The sequence below is a fragment of the Myxocyprinus asiaticus genome, chromosome 13 (assembly GCF_019703515.2).
Source record: "Myxocyprinus asiaticus isolate MX2 ecotype Aquarium Trade chromosome 13, UBuf_Myxa_2, whole genome shotgun sequence".
NCBI lineage: Eukaryota > Metazoa > Chordata > Actinopteri > Cypriniformes > Catostomidae > Myxocyprinus > Myxocyprinus asiaticus.
The window spans coordinates 13,880,013-13,902,860 of record NC_059356.1 but is presented as its reverse complement, the minus strand read 5'-3'; the positions used below and the strand labels follow the sequence as shown (position 1 = coordinate 13,902,860).

Sequence of the window (22,848 nt, the reverse complement as noted above, 5' to 3'; positions counted from 1 at the left end):
AAATCAGAAGCGATACAATGACTTGAGTGTGTGAGCAACAAACCAACATTTAAATCTTTATTTACTAACTATAAATATATTGAGAGCATTACATATCCATTTCTGAAATATTAAGCTACACCCTATCCAAGCTAAGTGTGATTTTTATTTTCCTCCCTAATTCTGTGTAAAATTTTCCTAATCATAGGTAGGTAACCAATATAAAGTATTTGACTGGTCATGTAATCTCAACATGACGGCCCCAACTTTTTTTTAGAATGGAGTCTTTTTTTAACTGTAATAAATCAACTACAGAATGCCTATTCCCTAATCAATATACATGAACAGAGTGGTGTTATCAGTGGTGTTTATCAGAACACCATAGCTATTGTGCTGTCAAACACTGCAGCCAGATAGCTAGTTACATTTCTTATCTAATAATCATTCTACTGCTCATGAGAGTGCTGCCACAATAAACTGACATTTGTCACTCAAAATCGTAATAGCCTTGTGACAGGAAGGCGTAAGAACAGGACCTTTCTCTGTGCCCATTGTGAATGGATGGTTCCAGAAAAAGAGTTGTGGCCTTGTTTGTTTTTTCACAGCGGGTGGAGAGCGAGCTGTCTCTGGCAGCCGAACACACATCTGTCAATTGGATAATGTGGCATGAAGCTGGCCCAGAGGACTCTCTTCTGTGGCATCATGCATGCATGCATGTGAACTGGGCTGCAGCAATGTTGTAACAAACTTAATTTCTAGATATTATCACAAGTTATGCATTGGATCTACAGTATATTTAGATGTTATAAAAACAATTATTTGTCAAATTGCAGCATTTTTTTTAAACCACTTGTGTTGAAGTGTCATATTTTGCATTGATTTTCCAATATGCTGTCAAACCTGACCGTGCTGCCACAGTCAAATCTGATTGTGCTACTACAAAGGAAAGATTTCATTTATTTCAAACATCAAACATAAAAATTCTAGCATATACTTTGTCACACTGTGGTCAGACTCAGACTTGTGACCTGTGTGGTATGTTTGGTATATGGGGACAGGTTTTTCTACACTTGTGATGGCAAAATGTCCTCATTAGTAAAAAATAAATAAATAAAAATAAGGCTCCTAAATGGGTTAGATGATGTTGATCATCAAATCTAGTGATGCGCACATTTTTGTGTGATGGTTAGATTTATGTTTAGGGTTAGAATTGGGAAATAGACAATATCATTAGGAAATCAGTGTGCTTGTGTGTGCGTGTGTGTGTGCGCATGCGCGCGCTTGTGTAGTCTCACCCCTTCATTTATATGTAACTGTTTTTGCATTGTGTCAGATTTATTGGTTTTTATGTGACAAATTATAAAAAATTGCTCTGTGTTGTAGTCTTTCCCATTCATTCCCTGTGGTGGGTCAATTTTGACCTGGAACTACACAAGTGTTGCTGTTTTATCACAAAGCCTCAACTCATCAAATCCAGTCCAGTTCTTGTGTGTGTTCAGATTGCAAATGTAGGAAAAGTAACCTAAGTCCTAAGTCTTGGACCACTCAGATGAAGGATACCATTTTTATTAAAGAAACCTAATGAAAATGGTTCAAAAATGACCCGAATTGCACATGAGCACTAAAGGGATAGTTTACCCAAAAATAAAATGTTGTTCAAAACTTTTCAGACGTTCTTTCTTCAGCAGAACACAAAAGAAAATGTAAGTGAAATGTTAAGCCTCAGTCACCATTCACTTTCATTGTACAGAAAGAAGGAGGGGTCTAACCTATATCTAGGGACCAGAATAGCATAGAGATCTGAAGGACTATTTTCACTTAGGGCAGGAAGCAACCACCCATAATGGCCCCCTAGCAACCACCCGGAATACTCTATGAACCGTATAGCAATGCACTAAAAAAAACACACGGAACACCTTAGCAAATGCACAGCAGCCACTCACAACACCTTGGCATCATGTCAGTGACAAGCACCACTTAGCAACCATTTCAGAAGTTAGTACATTGTTATTGTATGCATGTAATATATCATTTTGCATTAGAATTGAAAGACAATAGCTCATAGACTATCTATGCTCTGGGTGAAGCTGTACAATGTGTGTTTCTCCCTATGACTCACACACTCTGTCTGTGTAGAGCATCGGGGGAGGATGGGGAGATGTCAGGATGCTGGATTGAAACGCATGCAGCGATTGGACAAAAGAGTTTTAAGAACCAGCCAATACGCATCTGACTGTTTGTCGCCCGTGGTTACAGCCATATGATTGGTTCAGGTGTTGCAGAGCAAGAGAGTAGCACTAAGTCCCTCATGATATTGAGAAGGGTTCAGCCATGGTCGGGCTGAAATCTGCCCCTCTTCATCCTCTTTATTCCAGTGCCTGCATATTGCATTAATGCAAAGAACCAGAAATTTACATTTGACTGGATGCAGCAATTTAAACCCCCACATTTGAATATCCTTGTCCTATATATGTTGTAGTGTTTTTATCCTAAACTGCATTTACAGGTTTTAATGGCATCAACGACTTGTGACACAGGAAGAGGCTGAGCAAGAGAGCTTCTGTATTTTAGGTTTGTGGAGCATCTCACAGTTATCAGAACAATAAGGTCTGTTTCACACATAAGCACACGTAAGCAGCACATATTTATTTTGGAGCCCATAATAACAGGTTACGGCATTCACACACTGTGCGTAAGTAGTGCGGGACTGTGAAACAAAACTCTAAGTTTAGTTTTGGCACTCTGCTGTCACTTTGCTGAATGTAAGAAAAATAGATATTCTAGAAAATACTGTCAGAATGCACTAAATACCTATTTATCAGCCCATGTTTTTGCAGTACTGTATATGCTTTTATGAAGCAACATAAAACATTAATCCATTGTTTGCAAAATAATAATAATAATAATAATAATTATATATACTGTATATATATATATACAACTCTGGAAAAAATTAAGAGACCACTGCAAAATTATCAGTTTCTCTGGATTTAATATTTATAGGTATGTGTTTGAGTAAAATAAACAATTTTGTTTTATTCTGTAAACTACTGACAACATTTCTCCCAAATTCCAAATAAAATATTGTCATTTAGAGCATTTAATTACAGAAAATAACAACTGGTCAAAATAACAAAAAAGATACAGTGTTTTCAGACCTCGAATAATGCAAAGAAAACAAGTTCATATTCATTTTTAAACAACACAATACTAACGTTTTAACTTCAGAAATCAATATTTGGTGGAATAACCCTGATTTTCAATAACAGCTTTCTTGGCATGCTCTCTATCAGTCTTTCACATTGCTGTTGGGTGACTTTATGCCACTCCTGGCACAAAAATTCAACCAGCTCGGCTTTGTTTGATGGCTTGTGGCCATCCACCTTCCTCTTGATCACATTCCAGAGGTTTTTAATGGGGTTCAGGTCTAGAGATTGGGCAGGAAGCAAGTTTTCTTCAAGAATAACCTTGTACGTGGCCTGATTCATGCGTCCTTCACAAAGATGAATCTCCCAGATTCCAGCCTTGCTGCAGCACCCCCAGATCATCACCGATCCTCCACCTGGTCGTCTGATGATTAGATGGAGACCTGGAGAGGCCTACAAGCCACAGTGTCTCACACCAACTGTGAAATTTAGTGGAGGATCGGTGATGATCTGGGGGTGCTTCAGCAAGGTTGGAATCAGATTCATCTTTGTGAAGGATGCATGACTTAAGACATGTACAAGGTTATCCTGGAAGAGAACTTGCATCCTTCAGCTCTGACAATGTTCCTCAGCTCTGAGGATTGGTTTTTCCAGCAGGACAATGCTCCATGCCACACAACCAGGTCAATCAAGGTGTGGATGGAGGACCACCAGATCAAGACACTGACACCCCATTGAAAACCTCTGGAATGTGATCAAGAGGAAGATGGATGGTCACAAGCCATCAAACAAAGTAGAACTGCTTGAATTTTTGCACCAGGAGTGGCATAAAGTCACCCAACAGCAATGTGAAAGACTGGTGGAGAAGATGCCAAGACACATGAAAGCTTTGATTGAAAATCAAATTTAGAAGTAAATGTGTTCCCCCTTATCATATAAATTACATATTATGACAATCAAGTACAGTATTACTCAATGAGCGCGTTTAGATGCATGATCTTACACCGATTATTCTTAATAATTCTACAACATGTAAGGTCATGAAAATGCCCTAAATGGCATTCCTTTATCAGGGAAATATCATAAACAGTTTAAGCATAAACCGATCGGCACAATTTATGCCTATTACCCTGATTTCGGGTTGCAAGTAAACACCTTTATTGGTGTTCATACCGGCTTATTGAATGTGCGCAATTTGACATCAAAAGCAGAGGATAACCTTACGTTATGCTGAAATGCTGCTTACGCATTAAAAAGACCTTGTCATAAACTGCCCATTGTTTATTACAATGAAATCATATAAATTAGAAATCTACATTGCATTCATTCGTCTGATGCTTTCATCTCACACAACTTACAGTGCATTCAAGTTATAACATTATTAGCATTGCATTTACCCTTCGAATTGAACCCATGACCTTGCCGTTGCTAGCACCAGACTGGTGGAACAACATCAACATACATACGTTGTACATCAACAAATTTGATGTATACAGGGCTCAACAGTAAGGCTTTTTCTGCTCACCCAGTCGGGGCAGTGTATCAGATTTTTACCTGCCCTTCCAATATTTTCACTGGCCCCACCACAAATATACATATTTATTCTAAGCATAATTATATATTTATTAAACATTTACCAAAACAAAATAGTTTGAAGCCATTTAGAATCATTTGTTAGGTTTTTAAGCAATAATAGCTGGAAATTATACAGCCATAATTTAACCCCGTGACAGCTATGTATACATGAAGACTTTTTTCTGGAAAACTATGGCATACAGTGATTTGTTTATCATTTAAAACTCATCCTAACTGATGCTTTCAAAACTATCACAAATCATTCTTGCAATTTCGACATTATTTATTCTAGCCAGCTACTGAAGATAACATTCCCTTGGTGGTATACATCAGCAGAATTCAGAACTGCTATATTCAATACATCACAGAAAACCAGTTGTTTACCTTTGCTTGCCATAAAAATACATACACATGATCAGCGTATAGGCTTATGATCATCATAAGATGTTGGTACAATACAGTACTGGCTCGACCGGGCAAGTGACGGTTCTGTCAAATGGCCTGAAACTTTCTCACACTGGCCGTGGGCCATCTTTATTGTTAAGTCCTGGCATATTTAATATTTTCACATATATTATCGCCATATTGGACATGCACACAAAATAGGAACCATGGCACTTTTAAAATCCCTTTATCCAGTTAAGCTCGTCTGAAATGTTTTGTTTGCAGATTAAGGGCAATTTCCCTTTTAAACCATGTGTAATCGTAGGCCAGCTGGTCTCTTCACTTGCAGTTGTGCTGCGTTTTAATGCATTTTTAACACTGCCCAGGGCTGCTCTGGGAATGCCAGGAGTGGGATGGAAATGCACAACTCACAGATTCCACAGAAATTATATAAAAGGCCAGTTCAAGTCTGTTGAAGAAAAGAGAGTAATAGTTGTGTGTTACGAGTGGGGTTGGGGGGAGGGGGAGCACATTTATTGCTGTGACAATCCTCGCTCTGAGCAGCAGAGAATGGGCCTTGTGTCTGGGCTGGTACTGGGGTACCAGGCGCTGCTGCTTTGCAGACAAAAGCCACAATTTAACTGTGGCAGGGAGCGTGAGGGACTGGAATGAGTGGCTTCTGGAACTCTGTTGAGGAGGGGAACAGTTTAATGCATTAAAACAGGAATGGGTCTGTGAGAGCACGCACACTGCGAGACCTGGTATCGCAGGAGGAGGTGTGTGGGGGGCTTGTGTTAATAACAGAGGGCTTTCTGCTCCTCACATTGCTTTATCTGTTTACAATTGCCCCCATAGTTTTGCTCAGACCCAGGGATAGGGAAGGGGCAGAGGAGAGAGGGTTATTGTGTTCTTATGTAATTGCTGGTGTGAACAGAAGCATTTGGCATGTGCAGAGCTCCAGAGCAGATCTCTCAGTGGGGCTAAGGGGGCTTAGCACATTGACCTCACAGCTGGAGCTCCTAGCTTAACGCTGGATCCTGAGAGGTCCAGTTGAGAGTGCATTATGGGAATGTTGTGGAATGGTATATCACAGCGCAAGGAAATGCTCTCTGTCGTTGGGATGGAAGAAAGCAAGCACTGCTTTCTCAGCTGCGCAAGGGCTTGGAGAGTTAAACCCTTGGAGTGCGAATGGAGACATCGAAAATCAGAGAAGAGCTGGACCTTAATCCGATGGTTTCCTGTTCGACAAGGACAGCTGCTCTTCATCTGCGCTATCCGCCTCACTACTATCAGCATCTTCTCTTATCTTCTGAATCATGAGGATGGGTCGAGGTATTTGGCACTTGAGAGTCCGAAGTTTCTAATCAACTTTTGCAGTGTGGCAGGGAAAGCTCTTGCATTTTGAATCTAGATATGGTAACAGAAGTCTAATGTATTCTGCCTTACAATGGCAAAACACAGTAGCTATGGAAACAATGAAAGTTTGTGTTAATGCAATTTTTACACTGTTTGCTCTAAAATTGAGCGTTGTTGAGCCAAACTTGTCAGATCTCGACTCCATTTTGACTAAATGTGTGGTTTCTGCATTTTTCCTTTGCATGGCAGTATTGCTTTTGAGGCTTTCTGAGCAGATAACTACAGTTCTGCTACTGTGGTTATGCTTCCCTGTTTAAAAACTTACTTGTGGAATTTTGGAGATCTGTAGGTCAACTTCAGTGTGCCTTGAGAGGTTGCTTGGGCTGAAGTTATCTTCCATTGGCAGATATGATGTTGGATACCCTTTGAGCTCTTTCAGACCAAAAACAATTCACTATGTTTATGTGTCTACTATCTCTAAATGTATATTTTCCCTCTTTGTCTTTTAGTTCAGCTGCTGAAGTCTGTTGATCTTGGAAGACAGAGCCTCCTCTACATAAAAGAAATTGGCCAAGGCTGGTTTGGCAAGGTGAGATTTTTTAAATAAACACAAGTGATAATGTAATGTAGTATTTAGAAGATAGCAATGTTTTTGTGTGCCCTCCTCTTGGGGTTGATATAAGCTACTTTTTAAAACTCCTGGTATGTATTGTTATCTAAAATGTATGATCAGTTCAAACAAAATAGAATGCCAAGTCTACATGCTCTGTTAATCCCTGCTGACAGTTTCACACGGTGGCAGGTGTGAACCATTTCTCTGTGTTTATGCATGGTTGTGCTGGCTTTCAGGTTTTACTTGGGGAGGTGAATGCTGGACTCAGTACCACACAGGTGGTGGTTAAGGAGCTAAAGGCTAGTGCCAGCATACAGGAGCAGATGCAGTTCCTGGAAGAGGTCCAACCTTACCGGTATACACCTATCCTTATGTCTCTCTTTCCTTTTTCTTTTCATTCCCCTTATCTTGATATGCCCTATTTAATTGCATTTTCATGAATACATTAAGTTTAAATTTCACAAGGAAGCACATAATTAAACTACATCAACGATTGTTTTCATTTGCAATGGATAACAGTTTACTGAATTTCACAGGGTGCTCCAGCATCCTGCCCTGTTGCAGTGTCTGGCCCAGTGCTCAGAAGTCATGCCCTATCTGCTGGTTATGGAGCATTGCCCCCTGGTAAGTCACTGAGTAATGCTGGGTTGCCTCCCAACACTCAGAGCATACTTATAGCCGGTCTGACCACTGATTTCCTTTTTACCATAGGCCAGCAACCCATTCACATATAGTGCCATTTTTTACGTTATCTTGCTAATCAATGTGCCATATTAACACAACCCCACATTTATATATTTTTGTCCATTATGTTATATGCAATATAATACAATATACTGTATTATACTGCAATAATAAACTAAAGTACATGACAAAAATGTCCCCAAAATGCTAAATCTGGGAACAAAAAATGCCCCTATATTAAATTCCTAATTTTCCTGGTTTTATTTGTGAAATCTGATATATTTCTGATTATTGTCTATTCTAGGCCCAGGTATATTATTATTATATTATTTATATTATTTTATAAAACATAAAATATAATTACCTTGATTGACGATTTATGTTAATAAATTGATTAAATTCAAGTATTTGTGATTATTTTGCAATTATATAATTATAATTTAGAAATTAGAATTGTAAAAAAAATAATTATAAAAAAAAATAAAAAAAAATGGCAATGAAATTTGAATCCGGAGGCAAATTTTTAATGGAAAAGTATAACCATAAGACAACCTTCGTGGACATTAAGAATGAGTTGATTAAGATGTGGTTCGCATGCAGATTTGATTGACTTGATTTATAAAATAAAGAACTAAATAAAAATATCAACATATAATATTCCTCTATCTTGGTCTTACTGCTCCTCTGTTTAACCTTCCACATCCCAGTGGTGAGGTGTGCACCTGCTCTAAACTGTGCTTTGAAATACAGCAAGCTCCCTCTGGTGGTCACAGTAGGACTTATCCATTTGCACAGTTACAAACTGACAGTCTAAAGACTAATTAATGATACCAAAATTACAGTGGCAATAGAATTACATCATGCTCACGGAAACAGTTAGTGAATTTTTCACTAATAAAACACATTAGCTAACCAAAATTCTTACACACTGTTATCTTAGGGTAAGATTGGTGCTTGGTTTTCACAGGGAGATGTTAAGGGATACCTGCGCAGCTGTCGGGCAGCAGAAACAGTGACTCCTGACCCTTTGATTCTTCAGCGAATGGCATGTGAGATTGCATCTGGCCTTCTGTACCTGCACAAACACAATTATATTCACAGGTGAGGATGCTTTGGCCTTTTCACCCCATGTTGATTCTCTTGATTATTTTTCACCCAGCAGGTCACTGGTCCTCCAGATGTGGTGTCTCCTGGCAACAATATCCTGGTGCTGCCTGAGTGCCTGTCACAGACTCCAGCATCAGTGATTTTGTTGCTTGGGGAAAACCCCTCGCTCATCGAACGTCATCATTTATTTGTAAGTGACACATGAGGAAAATGTGTCATGAAGGTTTGCCAATTACAGGAAAGAGTGTTTCCTAGAGAATTTTGTTTTGCAGAGGGAGAGCTGTTGAATCCTGCTACTCCCCTCCCGAACCGGTTCAAATGAGTGCAGCTAGTGAAGACAATGTAATTGAAAGATGTGTCGTCTATCTGTTGCTACTAAATAGCAGTGCAGGAAATAGAATGATGCAAACATTGTTCCACATTTTCCTGTTCTCAGTGACCTGGCCCTCAGGAATTGTTTGATGACCTCAGAGATGGCAGTGAAAATTGGAGACTATGGTCTTAGCCGCAGCAAGTACAAGGTAAGTATTTAAAGGTTTTTGGGATTTTTCATGCTGATCCTACTCTTGTGACACAGCTTGCCTCTATTTCTTCTCTGTTTGCATGCTTATTCAATATCAATACTTCCTCTTCCTCTGTTAGGATGACTATTATGTGACAGCAGATCAAATATGGGTTCCACTTCGCTGGATTGCCCCAGAAGTTATTGACGAAGTTCATGGCAATCTTTTAGTAGTGGACCAAACCAAAGCCAGCAATGTCTGGTGAGAAATTATTCAGAGAAAACCCCATACATAACAAAATATCAAAGCAAGTGACATTTATTTAAAAGATTTTTGACAATTGTATTTAAGCTCCAAAATGTTTATATATAACATATATAATATACTTTGAACAAAGATTGCTGCTGACCAACAGATTATTTGCTATGTTTTTTAAAATTGGTTCTCTGACCCTACAGGTCACTGGGTGTAACAATATGGGAGCTGTTTGAACTGGGTAACCAGCCTTATAGGCACTATTCTGATAGGCAGGTTTTAACATATGCTGTGAAGGAACAGCAGGTCAAACTGCCAAAGCCCCTGCTGAAAGTGCCTCTGTCTGAGCGCTGGTGAGTCATCTCGTTAGCCATAATCATCATCATGAGCTGCCCATCCCCTCACCTCAGCCAATCAGGACTCCCTGTTCACAACATCTAAACCAATCAGTGTTTCTCACCACAGGCACACCCACCAATCACATTTCTTTTAAATAAACAATCTGCAATCAATGTTTACCAACCACAGGTGCTTCAAACAATCATTACCTTTTCCTCAGGCAGGACCAACAAATCAATACTAATCAAATCCAGTACTGTCAATCATTAATTATCCTCCTCTATAGGCCCATCAATCATACATTCATCCAGTCCTGAAAGTACACAGTCATTAATTCTACCCCCCCACCCCCACACGCTATCAGTCATTGTCCATTTAACCATGAGCAGTCATGCATACAAGTATACCACTCCCTCCCCTAGAAGATACTAAATTATGAATGACCCTACTTTAAGACTGCAAGGCTGCCTTCACGCTATTGTCCATATTTCAAATCATCACCTAATGGAATTCTGGCTACCATCCATACTAGTATGCATATCAAGCAGACCATAAAATAATAAGATAATAGAGCACCATTACTGTGCTATTCATTTTATACATCATTAAATGGCAACAAATTACTTATTTGCAAATATCTGAGTTTTTATGGTTTTAAGATCCCATGAAATGGCTTGCCAAGTGCAGTTTTCTGCCATGTCGACATAACTCCTGATGAAACAGGAGGTTTGTGTGGGACATATTAAAGGGCTTGTTGCTTTGTTTTAAATACAGGTGCTGGTCATATAATTAGAATATCATCAAAAAGTTGATTTATTTCACTAATTCCATTCAAAAAGTGAAACTTGTATATTATATTCATTCATTACACACAGACTGATATATTTCAAATGTTTATTTCTTTTAATTTTGATGATTATAACTGACAACTAAGGAAAATCCCAAATTCAGTATCTCAGAAAATTAGAATATTGTGAAAAGGTTCAATATTGAAGACACCTGGTGCCACACTCTAATCAGCTAATTAACTCAAAACACCTGCAAAGGCCTTTAAATGGTCTCTCAGTCTAGTTCTGTACGCTACACAATCATGGGGAAGACTGCTGACTTGACAGTTGTCCAAAAGACGACCATTGACACGTTGCACAAGGAGGGCAAGACACAAAAGGTCATTGCAAAAGAGGCTGGCTGTTCACAGAGCTCTGTGTCCAAGCACATTAATAGAGAGGCGAAAGGAAGGAAAAGATGTGGTAGAAAAAAGTGTACAAGCAATAGGGATAACCGCACCCTGGAGAGGATTGTGAAACAAAACCCATTCAAAAATGTGGGGGAGAACCACTACGCACAGACGTATGCAAGACATGGGTTTCAGCTGTCGCATTCCTTGTGTCAAGCCACTCTTGAACAACAGACAGCGTCTGAAGCGTCTCGCCTGGGCTAAAGACAAAAAGGACTGGACTGCTGCTGAGTGGTCCAAAGTTATGTTCTCTGATGAAAGTAAGTTTTGCATTTCCTTTGGAAATCAAGGTCCCAGAGTCTGGAGGAAGAGAGGAGAGGCACACAATCCACGTTGCTTGAGGTCCAGTGTAAAGTTTCCACAGTCAGTGATGGTTTGGGGTGCCATGTCATCTGCTGGTGTTGGTCCACTGTGTTTTTTGAGGTCCAAGGTCAATGCATCTGTATACCAGGAAGTTTTAGAGCACTTCATGCTTCCTGCTGCTGACCAACTTTATGGAGATGCAGATTTCATTTTCCAACAGGACTTGGCACCTGCACACAGTGCCAAAGCAACCAGTATCTGGTTTAAGGACCATGGTATCCCTGTTCTTAATTGGCCAGCAAACTTGCCTGACCTTAACCCCATAGAAAATCTATGGGGTATTGTGAAGAGGAAGATGCGATATGCCAGACCCAACAATGCAGAAGAGCTGAAGGCCACTATCAGAGCAACCTGGGCTCTCATAACACCTGAGCAGTGCCACAGACTGATTGACTCCATGCCACGCCGCATTGCTGCAGTAATTCAGGCAAAAGGAGCCCCCACTAAGTATTGAGTGCTGTACATGCTCATACTTTTCATGTTCATACTTCTCAGTTGGCCAAGATTTCTAAAAATCCTTTCTTTGTATTGGTCTTAAGTAATATTCTAATTTTCTGAGATACTGAATTTGGGATTTTCCTTAGTTGTCAGTTATAATCATCAAAATTAAAAGAAATAAACATTTGAAATATCAGTCTGTGTGTAATGAATGAATATAATATACAAGTTTCACTTTTTGAATGGAATTAGTGAAATAAATCAACTTTTTGATGATATTCTAATTATATGACCAGCACCTGTAGACTATAGGCTTTAGTTTAATGAAAGCCATGAACCATGATCTGCTACTTGCTGGTTTGTTGCAGGGGGAGGGGCATTTTCATTCTAGAGTGCATTTAATTGGACAAAAATTTGTGTAGTGCATGAGTCTTTATTATTTTTGGTCTGTTTTCCCAGAAGACATAGACTGTAAATCCTAAATGTATATGTATAATAAAAGGAAATTTTGTCTACATTTAGGAATACACAAGCATGTAGATGACCTCAAAGCATATACTCATGGACTGAAGCCACGTCCACATTAAATGTTGTTTTCATCCACTGGAAACGTCGACTGGAAACGCTCTCCATAACCACCTACTTTGGAAAATATTGACGTTTAATGGATTAGTGTGAATGTGGCCTAAAACCACTAAACATAACATTTTGATTTCATGTGGTCTTTAAGTAGAAATGTAATGCAGTTTTTCCCAAAGGTCCAACAAATCTATTCTGAACATCTGCAAAACATTTCTGGTTCTACCAAAAGTCTGAAATGGCTTTTTCTGTCACTTGTGTGTGAGCAGGTTTGAGGTAATGCAGTTCTGTTGGCTGCAACCTGAGCAGAGGCCTATGGTGGAGGAGGTTCATCTACTACTAAGCTACCTGTGTGCTAAAGGTGCCACTGAGGCTGAAGAAGACTTTGAGAAACGCTGGAACTCTCTGCGGCCGAGTCTGGGCTCCACCAGCTCTAACAGAACCTCTGCACCTGAGGCAGCCTCTTCCACTTCTTCTTCATTTCCTCTACTTAAACACTTCTCGATGGCAGACAGCTTCCAGTCTGAGAATGGGGACGACATATTGACTGTAACTGAGACCAGCCATGGGCTCAACTTTGAATATAAATGGGAGCATGCCCGAGCTGAGCAGCCCTACTGCTCCTCTTCAGCTAGTGGACTGCTGGGAAAGAATAATCCACATTACCAAGATGTATATTACCCTCTTAGCAATTCCACAGGTAGCTGCAAGGGTGAGTGCCTCCCTCTTGGGGTCTCTCCATCCTACTATGAGTCAGACCATCCTGGGGTGGTTCCAGTGTTGAGTGCACACAGCCCCTCGGTAAGCAGTGAGTATTACATCCGTATTGAGGAACCAGTTGATTGTAACATTAACTTAGAAGACAGCACTCTCGATTACAGTCCAAGAGTTGAGGCCAGCAACAGCAGCCTGTCCACTATGAGCAGGAGGAGCCCAATTGGGCTTCAGCCAAACACTTATTCTGCAGAGACTGGTCAGTCTGAGTATTTCTCTTCCAATGACAGACAAAGTTGCCAGGTTGAACAGTCACCACAAGATGCTCGTTTGACTGGAGGTCATGGTTCACACTCTCATCAGCAAAGAAGAGGGTCGGGAAGCCTCTACTGTCGACTGGAGGTGGTACAGGACAGCCCACTTGGTGTTTCTGTTTCACTTAGCAGTCCCAGCCTGGCACACTGTGACCCCTACCTTGAGTCTAACCAGACAGCTGTAGAAAGAAGCAAGGCTAATGAGGCCTACTATGACATGATGGGCCCCCTACATAAAAATGTGCCCAGACCCCACTACATGAGTGTTGATATCGATGCTGGTGATGGCCTTCTTCTGGGTAGTGGGAGTGCCGATCAAGAAGATGATGAAGATCTGTTCTCTCAGAATGTGTTAACTAATTGGAACTCCAACCACTCGGCAAACAACAACAGTTTAAGTGATCGTATGCAAGCTGTTGGTTTTCAAGACGCATACTTTGATTTACGCCACCCCACACCTTCCTTTCATGTCGAGAAACTGAAATCAAGAGCACTGGAAACAAGCAACAGTTGTACGTATAATTCCAGTGATTTTCTCAAAGTTCACTCATACATTGATGCTACACATAGTACACCAATCATTGGCAATTCTCACTTCTCTGAGTGTGGTGAATATCTACATCTGTGCCCTGAAACTAGTCAGGATGTTGATTTATCTTCAAAATGTCATTTTGTCAGAGAAAGTCAGCATATTCATACACAGCAGAAGAATATTGCTCATAAACATATCAAAGACAATATGTCAGGCCTCCTTGTAGGCGGTAACAGTGGAATGAATCCATCAACTCTTCCAATGGAGATTGTAGTGACTAAAGAAAACATATTATTCGACACAAGGATATCCCCTGCACAAAAATGTAAACTTGGATCAGATGGTTCCGGTGGAGTGCGTTTAAAGATGGTATCATGCCATAAGGATCTCCCTAAGAATGTTTCAGAGTGTAGCAATTTGACAGATAGCATAATCAGGCCCTTTAACTCCAGTATCAGCTTGGTGGAGATTAACGACTGCAGTGATGATGATGTCACAGACAGCACCTCTGGAGTCTCTGCACATTATCCCTTGGACTATGCAGGGATAGGTAGTACTGATGTGACTCATAGACCATTGCCAAGAGAACCTGGGTCTAGACACCACAAGGACACAATTAACCTTGCCTCTAGCAGCAGTCCATGTGAGGCCTTCAGTCCTGACAGTTGCCACACAACCATTCAGCCCAAATCCCTAGATAGTGGCTATGACACTGAGAACAATGAGTCACCAGAGTTCATCATGAAAGACCTTGAAGGCAATCCAGGCCTTAGCACCAGTGTGGAATCAGATGAGTGTGACATGGTCCTCCAGATGGACTTAGATGAAGATGTCAGTGTAATACTCCTGGATCCATCCATCAGCAATCATCTACAGCTGATCGGCCTTGGTGAGAGGAATCAGTACAGAGACTCTGCTTATTTTTCTGACTATGACACAGAGAATGACAAGAGCCCCAGTGAAGGGTGTCACAACTTCTTTGTTCGCAATGGGGATGATGTTTTTAAGTTCAAAGCTGAGAAAGAGGGCTCAGGAAAGACAGTTGGGAGAAACGGACATAGTGCAGAAAGAGAGGATGAATATGACATCTTAGAGTCAAAGGGCAGCCATGCTGTGCTTCTTGCTAAACAATCATGTCTTAAAAAGACAAATCAAGATCTATGTTTGTCTGCTACATCAGTACCAGTGATTTCCATGCTTTCTCCCTTTCCTCCAGAAATGGGAGGATGCTTGACCAAGGAGTCCACACAAGATGACAGTATTGGGCTGGAATCTGATCACTCTGGAGAGGATCCAAATTCTGAATGTAACTCCTCCACAGCGTCCGAAGGGTCGACCTCAACACAAGAGGCTTTAGGTTTGGAGGACCAGGCTAATGGAGACACCAGAGATTTTTTGTCAGCAGAATCACTGGGCTCAGATTCTACCATAGTAGAGTTTAGAGGGGAGATAATCCAAGCGAAGGAGCAGGAGGCCTGTAATAACAAAGTGGACAATACAGAGCTCCTAAATGATGGTAACAACAAGGAAAGGGAAGATGTAGTGGATGAAGTGGAAAATGGCGGCATAGGTCAGTCACATTCAAGACCAAAGCGAGATGAGTCCATGGAAAACATTCTTCCGGCCTTGCCAGAAGATATAGATGTACCAGCTCCACTTGGAAATGGAGAGGAGGCAGATGAGGAGCATTCAGAGGATAGTGAAGATTCTGATGAAGAACTTCGTTGCTACAACATACAGGATCAGAGTGATGAGAGTGATGAAGAGTGCCCCATGGTGCCTGTCATTGTGAGTGACCATAACAGTGCATGTCATCTGCGCAGCCTCCTCAAAATGCCCTCTATACTTACACAGTCCTTCTGCGATGAGCTGGAAAACAAGAAAAAAGTTGTGTCGTTCTTTGATGACGTCACTGTTTTTCTGTTTGACCAGGTTTGTAGCATTATCTCTTGAAATATTGAGTAATACATTAAGGAACTTGTTTCTAAACTTAAGTTTATTTGAAATTCTTTTCATTTAAAAAAATACATTCATTTGTGAAGTACTGATAAGACTTAGCCTGTGTTTGCTGTCTGGTTACTCAGGAGAGCCCCACTGGTGAGCTTGGAGACTACAGTTTTCCTGTGAAGGCAGAATCCAATTGTCAAGCTTCAGAGATGGAGTCACCACAAGAAAGGGTCAATGCGACTGAGGATTCATCAGGCAGGAATGTCCCCGAAGAAAGTGAGTGTTCTATAGCAATTTGTACATAGATTTTAGCATAGGAGTTAGCTCTCTCACAATGTTTCACAAGCCTCTCACCCTAAGCAGTTGGGGTATTTGAGTGGCAAGATGAATTTCCATTGATGACGAGCCCCTCAACATCAGAACCTGGATCTGAAGAAATCACAACACCCCCCAACTCACCCGTCAAATCTCCAGATGAAAAACCAGCACCACCGCTCTCCCGATTTAATGTCTCTCGTTTCTCCATCACGCATGTGTCGGACCCCCACATGAACTTCATGGGAGGTCAGTTCTACTTTGTACCACTCTATATCTTTGATAAAATATAGATACGCTACATGGACAAAAGTATGTGGAGGCCACCTTTTAATTAATAGTTTGGCCAAGGGGATAACCAAATATGGAAGTCTGGAGTGGACCAAATGTAAAAGTTTAAGATTTGGTCATTGAAATAACCCATACTGATCGAACACTTTTAAGACCCTGGATTTGGCTAATCCAGCGATTCTAGTAAAGACAAATATTAATGCTACAGTGTACAATGACATGTTAGAGAATTTCTGATGTGGAAGAACTTAACTGGAACCAAACCCTTTTGAACACCTTAGGGATGAATAGAAACACCAACTGCAAGTTCAAGGCCAACTGACCTTACTGATGCACTTGTGTCTGAATGGGAGCAAATCCCTACATCCATGTTCCAACATCTAGTGGAAAGACTGAGACATCTAGTGGAAGCTGATATAGCAGCAGAGAGGGGATCTAATGCCTATGGTTTTGAAATAAAGTGATCAGCAAGTAGATATGGGTGTGATATTTGGATGCCCACATACTTTTGGCCCTGTAGTATATACAGTATGACAGGTTTAGCAAGGTCTGTACTAATGTAACAGTAGCCAGCTGGTACTTGATAGCTGTGCAGTGTGTAAACCTCACTCTCCTGGCTTTAAGAGACGCACTAGCGACCGAGGCTAGAGGCCATGGCTTTTCTAGCCTCCTTGCTAGCGCATCCACCTCCCATGCTAGGGAACGGCGGTTCGAATCCCGCTCTGGGCAGCTCGAGTAGAGCTGTGACATTGGTGCCATGATCCGGATGGGTGTGGGGTTTAGGGTGGTGAGTGTAATGGGAGCCAGCTGGTACGTGATAGCTGTGCATTGTGTAAATCACACTCTCCTAGCCTTAAGAGATGCAATAGTGACTGAGGCTTGAGGCCATGGCATTTCTAGCCTCCTTGCTAGCTCGTCTGCATCCCATGCCGGATCGCCGGTTCGAATCCCTCTTTGGGCAGGTCGAGTAGGACCGGTGACACTAACTCTAATGTTTTACATTAAAGTTTGTTGCGCTATGCATGGGTTATATATTGCAAAATTAACTGACACTCTCTATTTTTGGTACCACAGGGAACAGTGAAAATGGAGACCAGGAGTGAAGGGGTCATTTTAACCTATTAAATGATGTGTTTAAAACCTCTTTAGTTTGATTTGGCTGGATCAGGCTATGGGTTCTCCCGTATTGCTTTGTTTTTTTTTTTTTTAATTTGTTTTGTTTTTAACGTGCTGGATGAAAAAGTCCTGTGAACCTGATATGCTGTTTGGACACAGTGCCTCATACTGACCGTAGCCAGCTACTTCCTTGTGTTCCTAGACATATGGTGGTTGAGTGACAGTCTCTTGAGGACAACAGTTATAAAAACAGTCAGAACATATTTATTATCTATGTATTATCATAATGTATGAAGATTATAACTTATTTGCACAATTCAATATCAGTACCATGCTGAAATCATCCTTTTTACACACACTGTAGGAAACAAAATAGAGGCTGCTCTCCTCATTTGCTTATCATGCACCATGTTGTCAATCTGTGGTTTAAAGCCCTAATGATCTTAATGCTTCAAATGATTTAGGTCGAGAGCCAATGAGCTGCATAAAATAGCATTACAGGATGTAATGCCCCATAAAAAGAAACTTTTAGCAAAAATATTTTAGCTCAGGGGTGTAAGGGTGGGTTAAAATATGAGATATTAGACATATAAACAATCGAGCTTCAAAGTATTTACACATTCTGCTGTTTTTTTTTATTTATTTTTTATGCCTAATAGCTTTCTCTATTCACCATGAACATGTAAATGCACTTTCATCATTTGAACTAAAAATGTTTTATACATCTCTTTCTTTATAATGTACTACTTCACACAAAACAAGACCATATTTATATCTTTGCAAAAGTAGATCTGGATCTAAAAGTCTAGATCTTAATTTATCTTATAAAATAGAAGACTTCTCTGTACATACACAAAACATTTTACAAAACACAGTTATAGAGTAGGCTAATTGTTTGCTCTGAGGAATCATGACAGTATTGCAGAAGAATCCCTAAGTCAGGTAGATGACATAAGATGGTACTAGTGAGAAGTTTAATGATGCTTGTCAAGATCAAAATTTTAGGAAGGAGCATTGCCTAGCGGTCAATCTCAGGCATGAATAACATTTGCTTTGAATCTGAGAGCTTTGATTGCAAGGAATGAGCAAAAACCAGAGGGCTATCGAAGTTCTGCACTTTAAAATAAACATGAATCAAAATGGACCCTATTTACTTAATGCACTCTCCTGGTTTTACTGTGCACAATTCATTGGTGCACATTATTCCAAAAACATTTGTGCTCATCTTTTATCAAATGTAATAACTTGCTCTGCCTCTGAGATGACTTTCCTTGTCATCTGCCATCATGCTTGCTTTTTTAGCCCCCCCCCCCCCCCCAACCACCTGTCTTATACTGTAGAGACTAATCAGATTTTAAAATCCAATCAATTCCGATGAATAAAGTCAAGTCCCGCCTTTTTTTTTTTGTTGTTGAATATCCTTTTTTCACGTGAAAATACATTAGATCACAGAAAATGAAAGGATTGCAAACTGCTTTTCATGTTGAATTTGTGGTACTCAAATTCAAGAAGCATAACTTCAATTTAGAGGAATATTCCGGGTTCAATACAAGTTAAGCTCAGTCGACATCATTTGTGACAAAATGCTGATTACCACAAACATTAATTTCAACAAAAAATCTAGGTTACAGTGAGGCAGTTAAAATAGAAGTGAACCGGGCCAATTGTTGGAGGGTTTAAACAAAAAGTGAAGCTTATCATTTTATAAAAGCACTTACATTAATTCTTCTGTTAAAACTCATTAATAATAATAATTACTTGAGCTGTAAAGTTGTTTAAATTGTCATTTTTACAGTTGTTTTAGAGTTTGTTGACATTACATCATCATGGTAACGAAGTTGCAAAATTGGATATAACTTTACACAGAAAAGGTTAATAAGTGATTTTGTCACACTAAAATCATGTTAACATGCATATCCTTTATTTCTTGTAGCTATACTTTTGAAACGGTGAGTATTTGAACGTTTTTGGATTGGCCCCCATTCACTTCCATTGTAAGTGCCTCACTGTAACCCAGATTTGTGCTTTTTTTTAGAGGAGGAACGAGTTGAACTTCATTTTTGTGGTAATCAACATTATGCCACAAATGCTGTCGACTGAGCTGAACTTGTATTGAACCCGGAACATTCCTTTAAAGAAGGAAGAATGACCATCTCGTCTATGAATAAAATCTATTATTAACAATGGCAGCTCCCGCAGATCTGATCCTCCATCTGTGATGATGCCTTTCCTCATTACAGAAATGTTATTTCTATTACCTCCAAAAATACTAGAAATATTACAGATGGTCCAGATGGCATGTTGACCCCACCTGTTTCCGCAAAGTTCTCAGTATATTACAGTATGTCTTTTGCCCCTATATGATCTGATGTGTTTCACAGAGAAATGTACATGGTTTACACATTAAACTGTTTAAATGTAATGTGCAGCTGTACCTGTCATGCTCTGCCTTGAATCACTGGAGCCCACACACATTTGTGCCAATACTGTAAGCATCACAATCACTGCACTGTAGCCTCGCTTTCTCGCTGTATGCCTTTCAAGAGTTTTATACTGTGCTAAAACTTGCAGAATTAGGTTCTTCATCACATTCAAAACATCTGTGTTTCACTTGAGAGGTTATGGTTGCCAAAGTGAGGTAAAATGAAAAAGTGAACTGAATGATTCTTGAATGTAGAGGTGAGAAGTCTGTTGTTACTGCCTCATAATTATCAAACCATATTTCCTCACAACTCATGCTGTACTATTCTAAAAAAATAAACCCAACCATAGTTTGTCCTTGTGTTTGTGACAGTTATTCCAGGTTACTCATGTATGTCATTGCAGAAAGCTTTTATATAATCTGAAACTGTGGTAGTGATCATTGGGGCCAAGCACTGAAGGTCTTTTGTATCTGTACGTTTTATTATTAGACCATTCTAACATTTCCTCCACAACCCCTGCTGAAAAAGTTAGGACAGCATGGGAAATGCTAATAAAAACAAAAGGTGTGATTTGTGCATTCTATTCACCATGTGGTGTATTGAAAGTACAACATATTATTTGATGTTTTACCTTCTTTTTTTTTTTTTCTTCTTTTGTGGAAAATATACACATTTTAAATCAGATGATTGTAAAACGCTCCAAAAAAGTGGAATCGTGTTTTGTGTCCACATTTCAAATAGTTATTGGATAAAACAGCCGCTGAGTTCTCCTGGCCAAATAGGAAAAGGACCATCCAAGCTGTTATCAGCATCAGGTCCAAAAGCCAGTGTCTGTCATTTTATGGGGGTGTGTCAGTGCCCATGGCATGGATAACGAGCACATCTGTGAGGACACCATTAATGCAGAGAGATATGTACAGATTTTGGAGCAACATATCCTGCCATCCAGACACCGTCTATTCCAGGGAAGTCCCTACATTTTCCAGCAGAACAATGCCAAATGACATACTGCCTGGATTACAAGTGCATGACCATCTTATTTTAAATGTATTTAAAAACAAACAAACAATTAAATTCATAAGGTAAAACATCAAATAATGTGTTGTTGTAGTGCTTTCAATAGCGCACAAGGTGAATAGAATTTACAGATCACTCCTTTTTGATTTTATTAGCATTTTCCATACTGTCATAACTTATTTCAGAATTATGGTTGTAGCTGGGAGTCCATGGTAGCCCATGAAACTGTCTGGTAGAAAGTTGTGAAATGTGGCACTGATAGGGGAGAGTCTCAAATTCTATCATTGCAATTTTGGGGTCTTTATTTCAAACTTTCTTGTACCACCAACAGTTCAATATTTCTGTTTATAACTTGTGAACTAAAAAAATTATTGTTCAAACTCCTCCTTTAGCATTCATCATATTTTCTTGCCAAGTATGTGACCTTGGGACCATGCCCTGAGTGTACCCAGTGGCATTGTTAACCATCATGCAAATGCTTGGTGCCATGAAACGGTCACTATAGTGGTGGAGAAGAAGCACGGTCAGTACATCTACAGTACAACATGGCTCTCCTGTTCCCGGAAGCCCCCCAACAGTACAAAAGGTGAATCTCAGGAAAGCTGTATCCATGGGCTGGTTTCGCCAGCCATGCATAATATATAATGTATTTTTTATCGTAAATGGGCACTTAAGTAAAAAGTTAAGCACTACTAATGCTTGTGAACGGATAGAAGGGCTATGCTTTTGTCCATTGTGCCAGTTTTGAGGCTGCTGAGAGGGCCATCAGAGCTCTAGATGGGATGCTAAACAATGACCATCAAGGGTCCATCAGCCACTACAAGTCCCATGAGGAGCGTCAGGCTGAGAAAAGGGCAGGGTTGAAGAATCCAGATGACATCAAGAGCCGTTACCCTGGTGTGAGCCTCTGCATATCAAATCTGCCCTACAGCTTGGGCAGAGGACAGCTGCACACACTCTTTTCTACATTTGGAGAGATTGTGAGTGCAACAGTGATTGTGGAGAACGGTCGCAGCAAGGGCTTTGGGTTTGTAGCTCTCTTGACCATGGAAACTGCAACCAAGGCCCCATCTGTGATGAACAGGCGTCTTGTTGGCTAGAGAGTTAAGTGTAGCTTCGTTCCAGAGTGTAGATGGCCCAAACAGACATCAAGGAAAATTCAGAATTGACATTACCTGACATTGTCACTAAAGACATACTGGAAGACACCTCAGAAATTACATCACTTGACGTTGCGAACAGGTGGGAGTGTGGACAGTTCTTCTAGGAACATGTGCTACATGGACGGCTTTCATTGTTGGGCACTGTCTCCGTGTTTATATCAGTGTCTCCCGCTGAACGCATTTAGATGCATGCTCCTCCTGCAAACGCCAACGAAGGAGAATAGGGTAATGAACGCTGTGAATGTGGCCCCGTGGGAATTGTGGGTCCCTGGGCTTCAGCCCATAAATTAATTCGCCCGTGCACCATTGGTTCTCCTATATCTCGTAAGAGCTAATTAGAGCTACAAACCCATCGCGATGTTACTTTAACACTTATAAATAATTTTTATTAAAAATGAAAGTTAGAGTGAAAATGTAAATCATTAAGTAAATTAAGATTACATCTGCTGCTAACTGTG

General features: G+C 40.2%; 1 protein-coding gene across 2 annotated transcripts in view; it reads left to right on the top strand.

Moving 5' to 3' along the window:
* Nucleotides 1-20,563, top strand: part of LOC127450637 (serine/threonine-protein kinase LMTK1-like) — a 65,591-nt gene extending 45,028 nt beyond the window's left edge. The window contains exons 4-14 of one of the 2 annotated variants that reach the window (XM_051714887.1): nucleotides 6,950-7,029; nucleotides 7,290-7,408; nucleotides 7,590-7,677; nucleotides 8,705-8,838; nucleotides 9,281-9,365; nucleotides 9,487-9,608; nucleotides 9,806-9,955; nucleotides 12,828-16,050; nucleotides 16,203-16,341; nucleotides 16,429-16,629; nucleotides 19,823-20,563. In XM_051714887.1, coding sequence (XP_051570847.1) covers nucleotides 6,950-7,029; nucleotides 7,290-7,408; nucleotides 7,590-7,677; nucleotides 8,705-8,838; nucleotides 9,281-9,365; nucleotides 9,487-9,608; nucleotides 9,806-9,955; nucleotides 12,828-16,050; nucleotides 16,203-16,341; nucleotides 16,429-16,629; nucleotides 19,823-19,887 — 4,406 coding nt within the window. In that variant the 3' untranslated portion in view covers nucleotides 19,888-20,563. Of the gene's footprint in view, nucleotides 1-6,949; nucleotides 7,030-7,289; nucleotides 7,409-7,589; nucleotides 7,678-8,704; nucleotides 8,839-9,280; nucleotides 9,366-9,486; nucleotides 9,609-9,805; nucleotides 9,956-12,827; nucleotides 16,051-16,202; nucleotides 16,342-16,428; nucleotides 16,630-17,745 lie in introns of both variants that reach the window. The other variant, XM_051714889.1, reaches the window with a different exon arrangement.
* The last annotated feature ends 2,285 nt before the right edge of the window (nucleotides 20,564-22,848 follow it).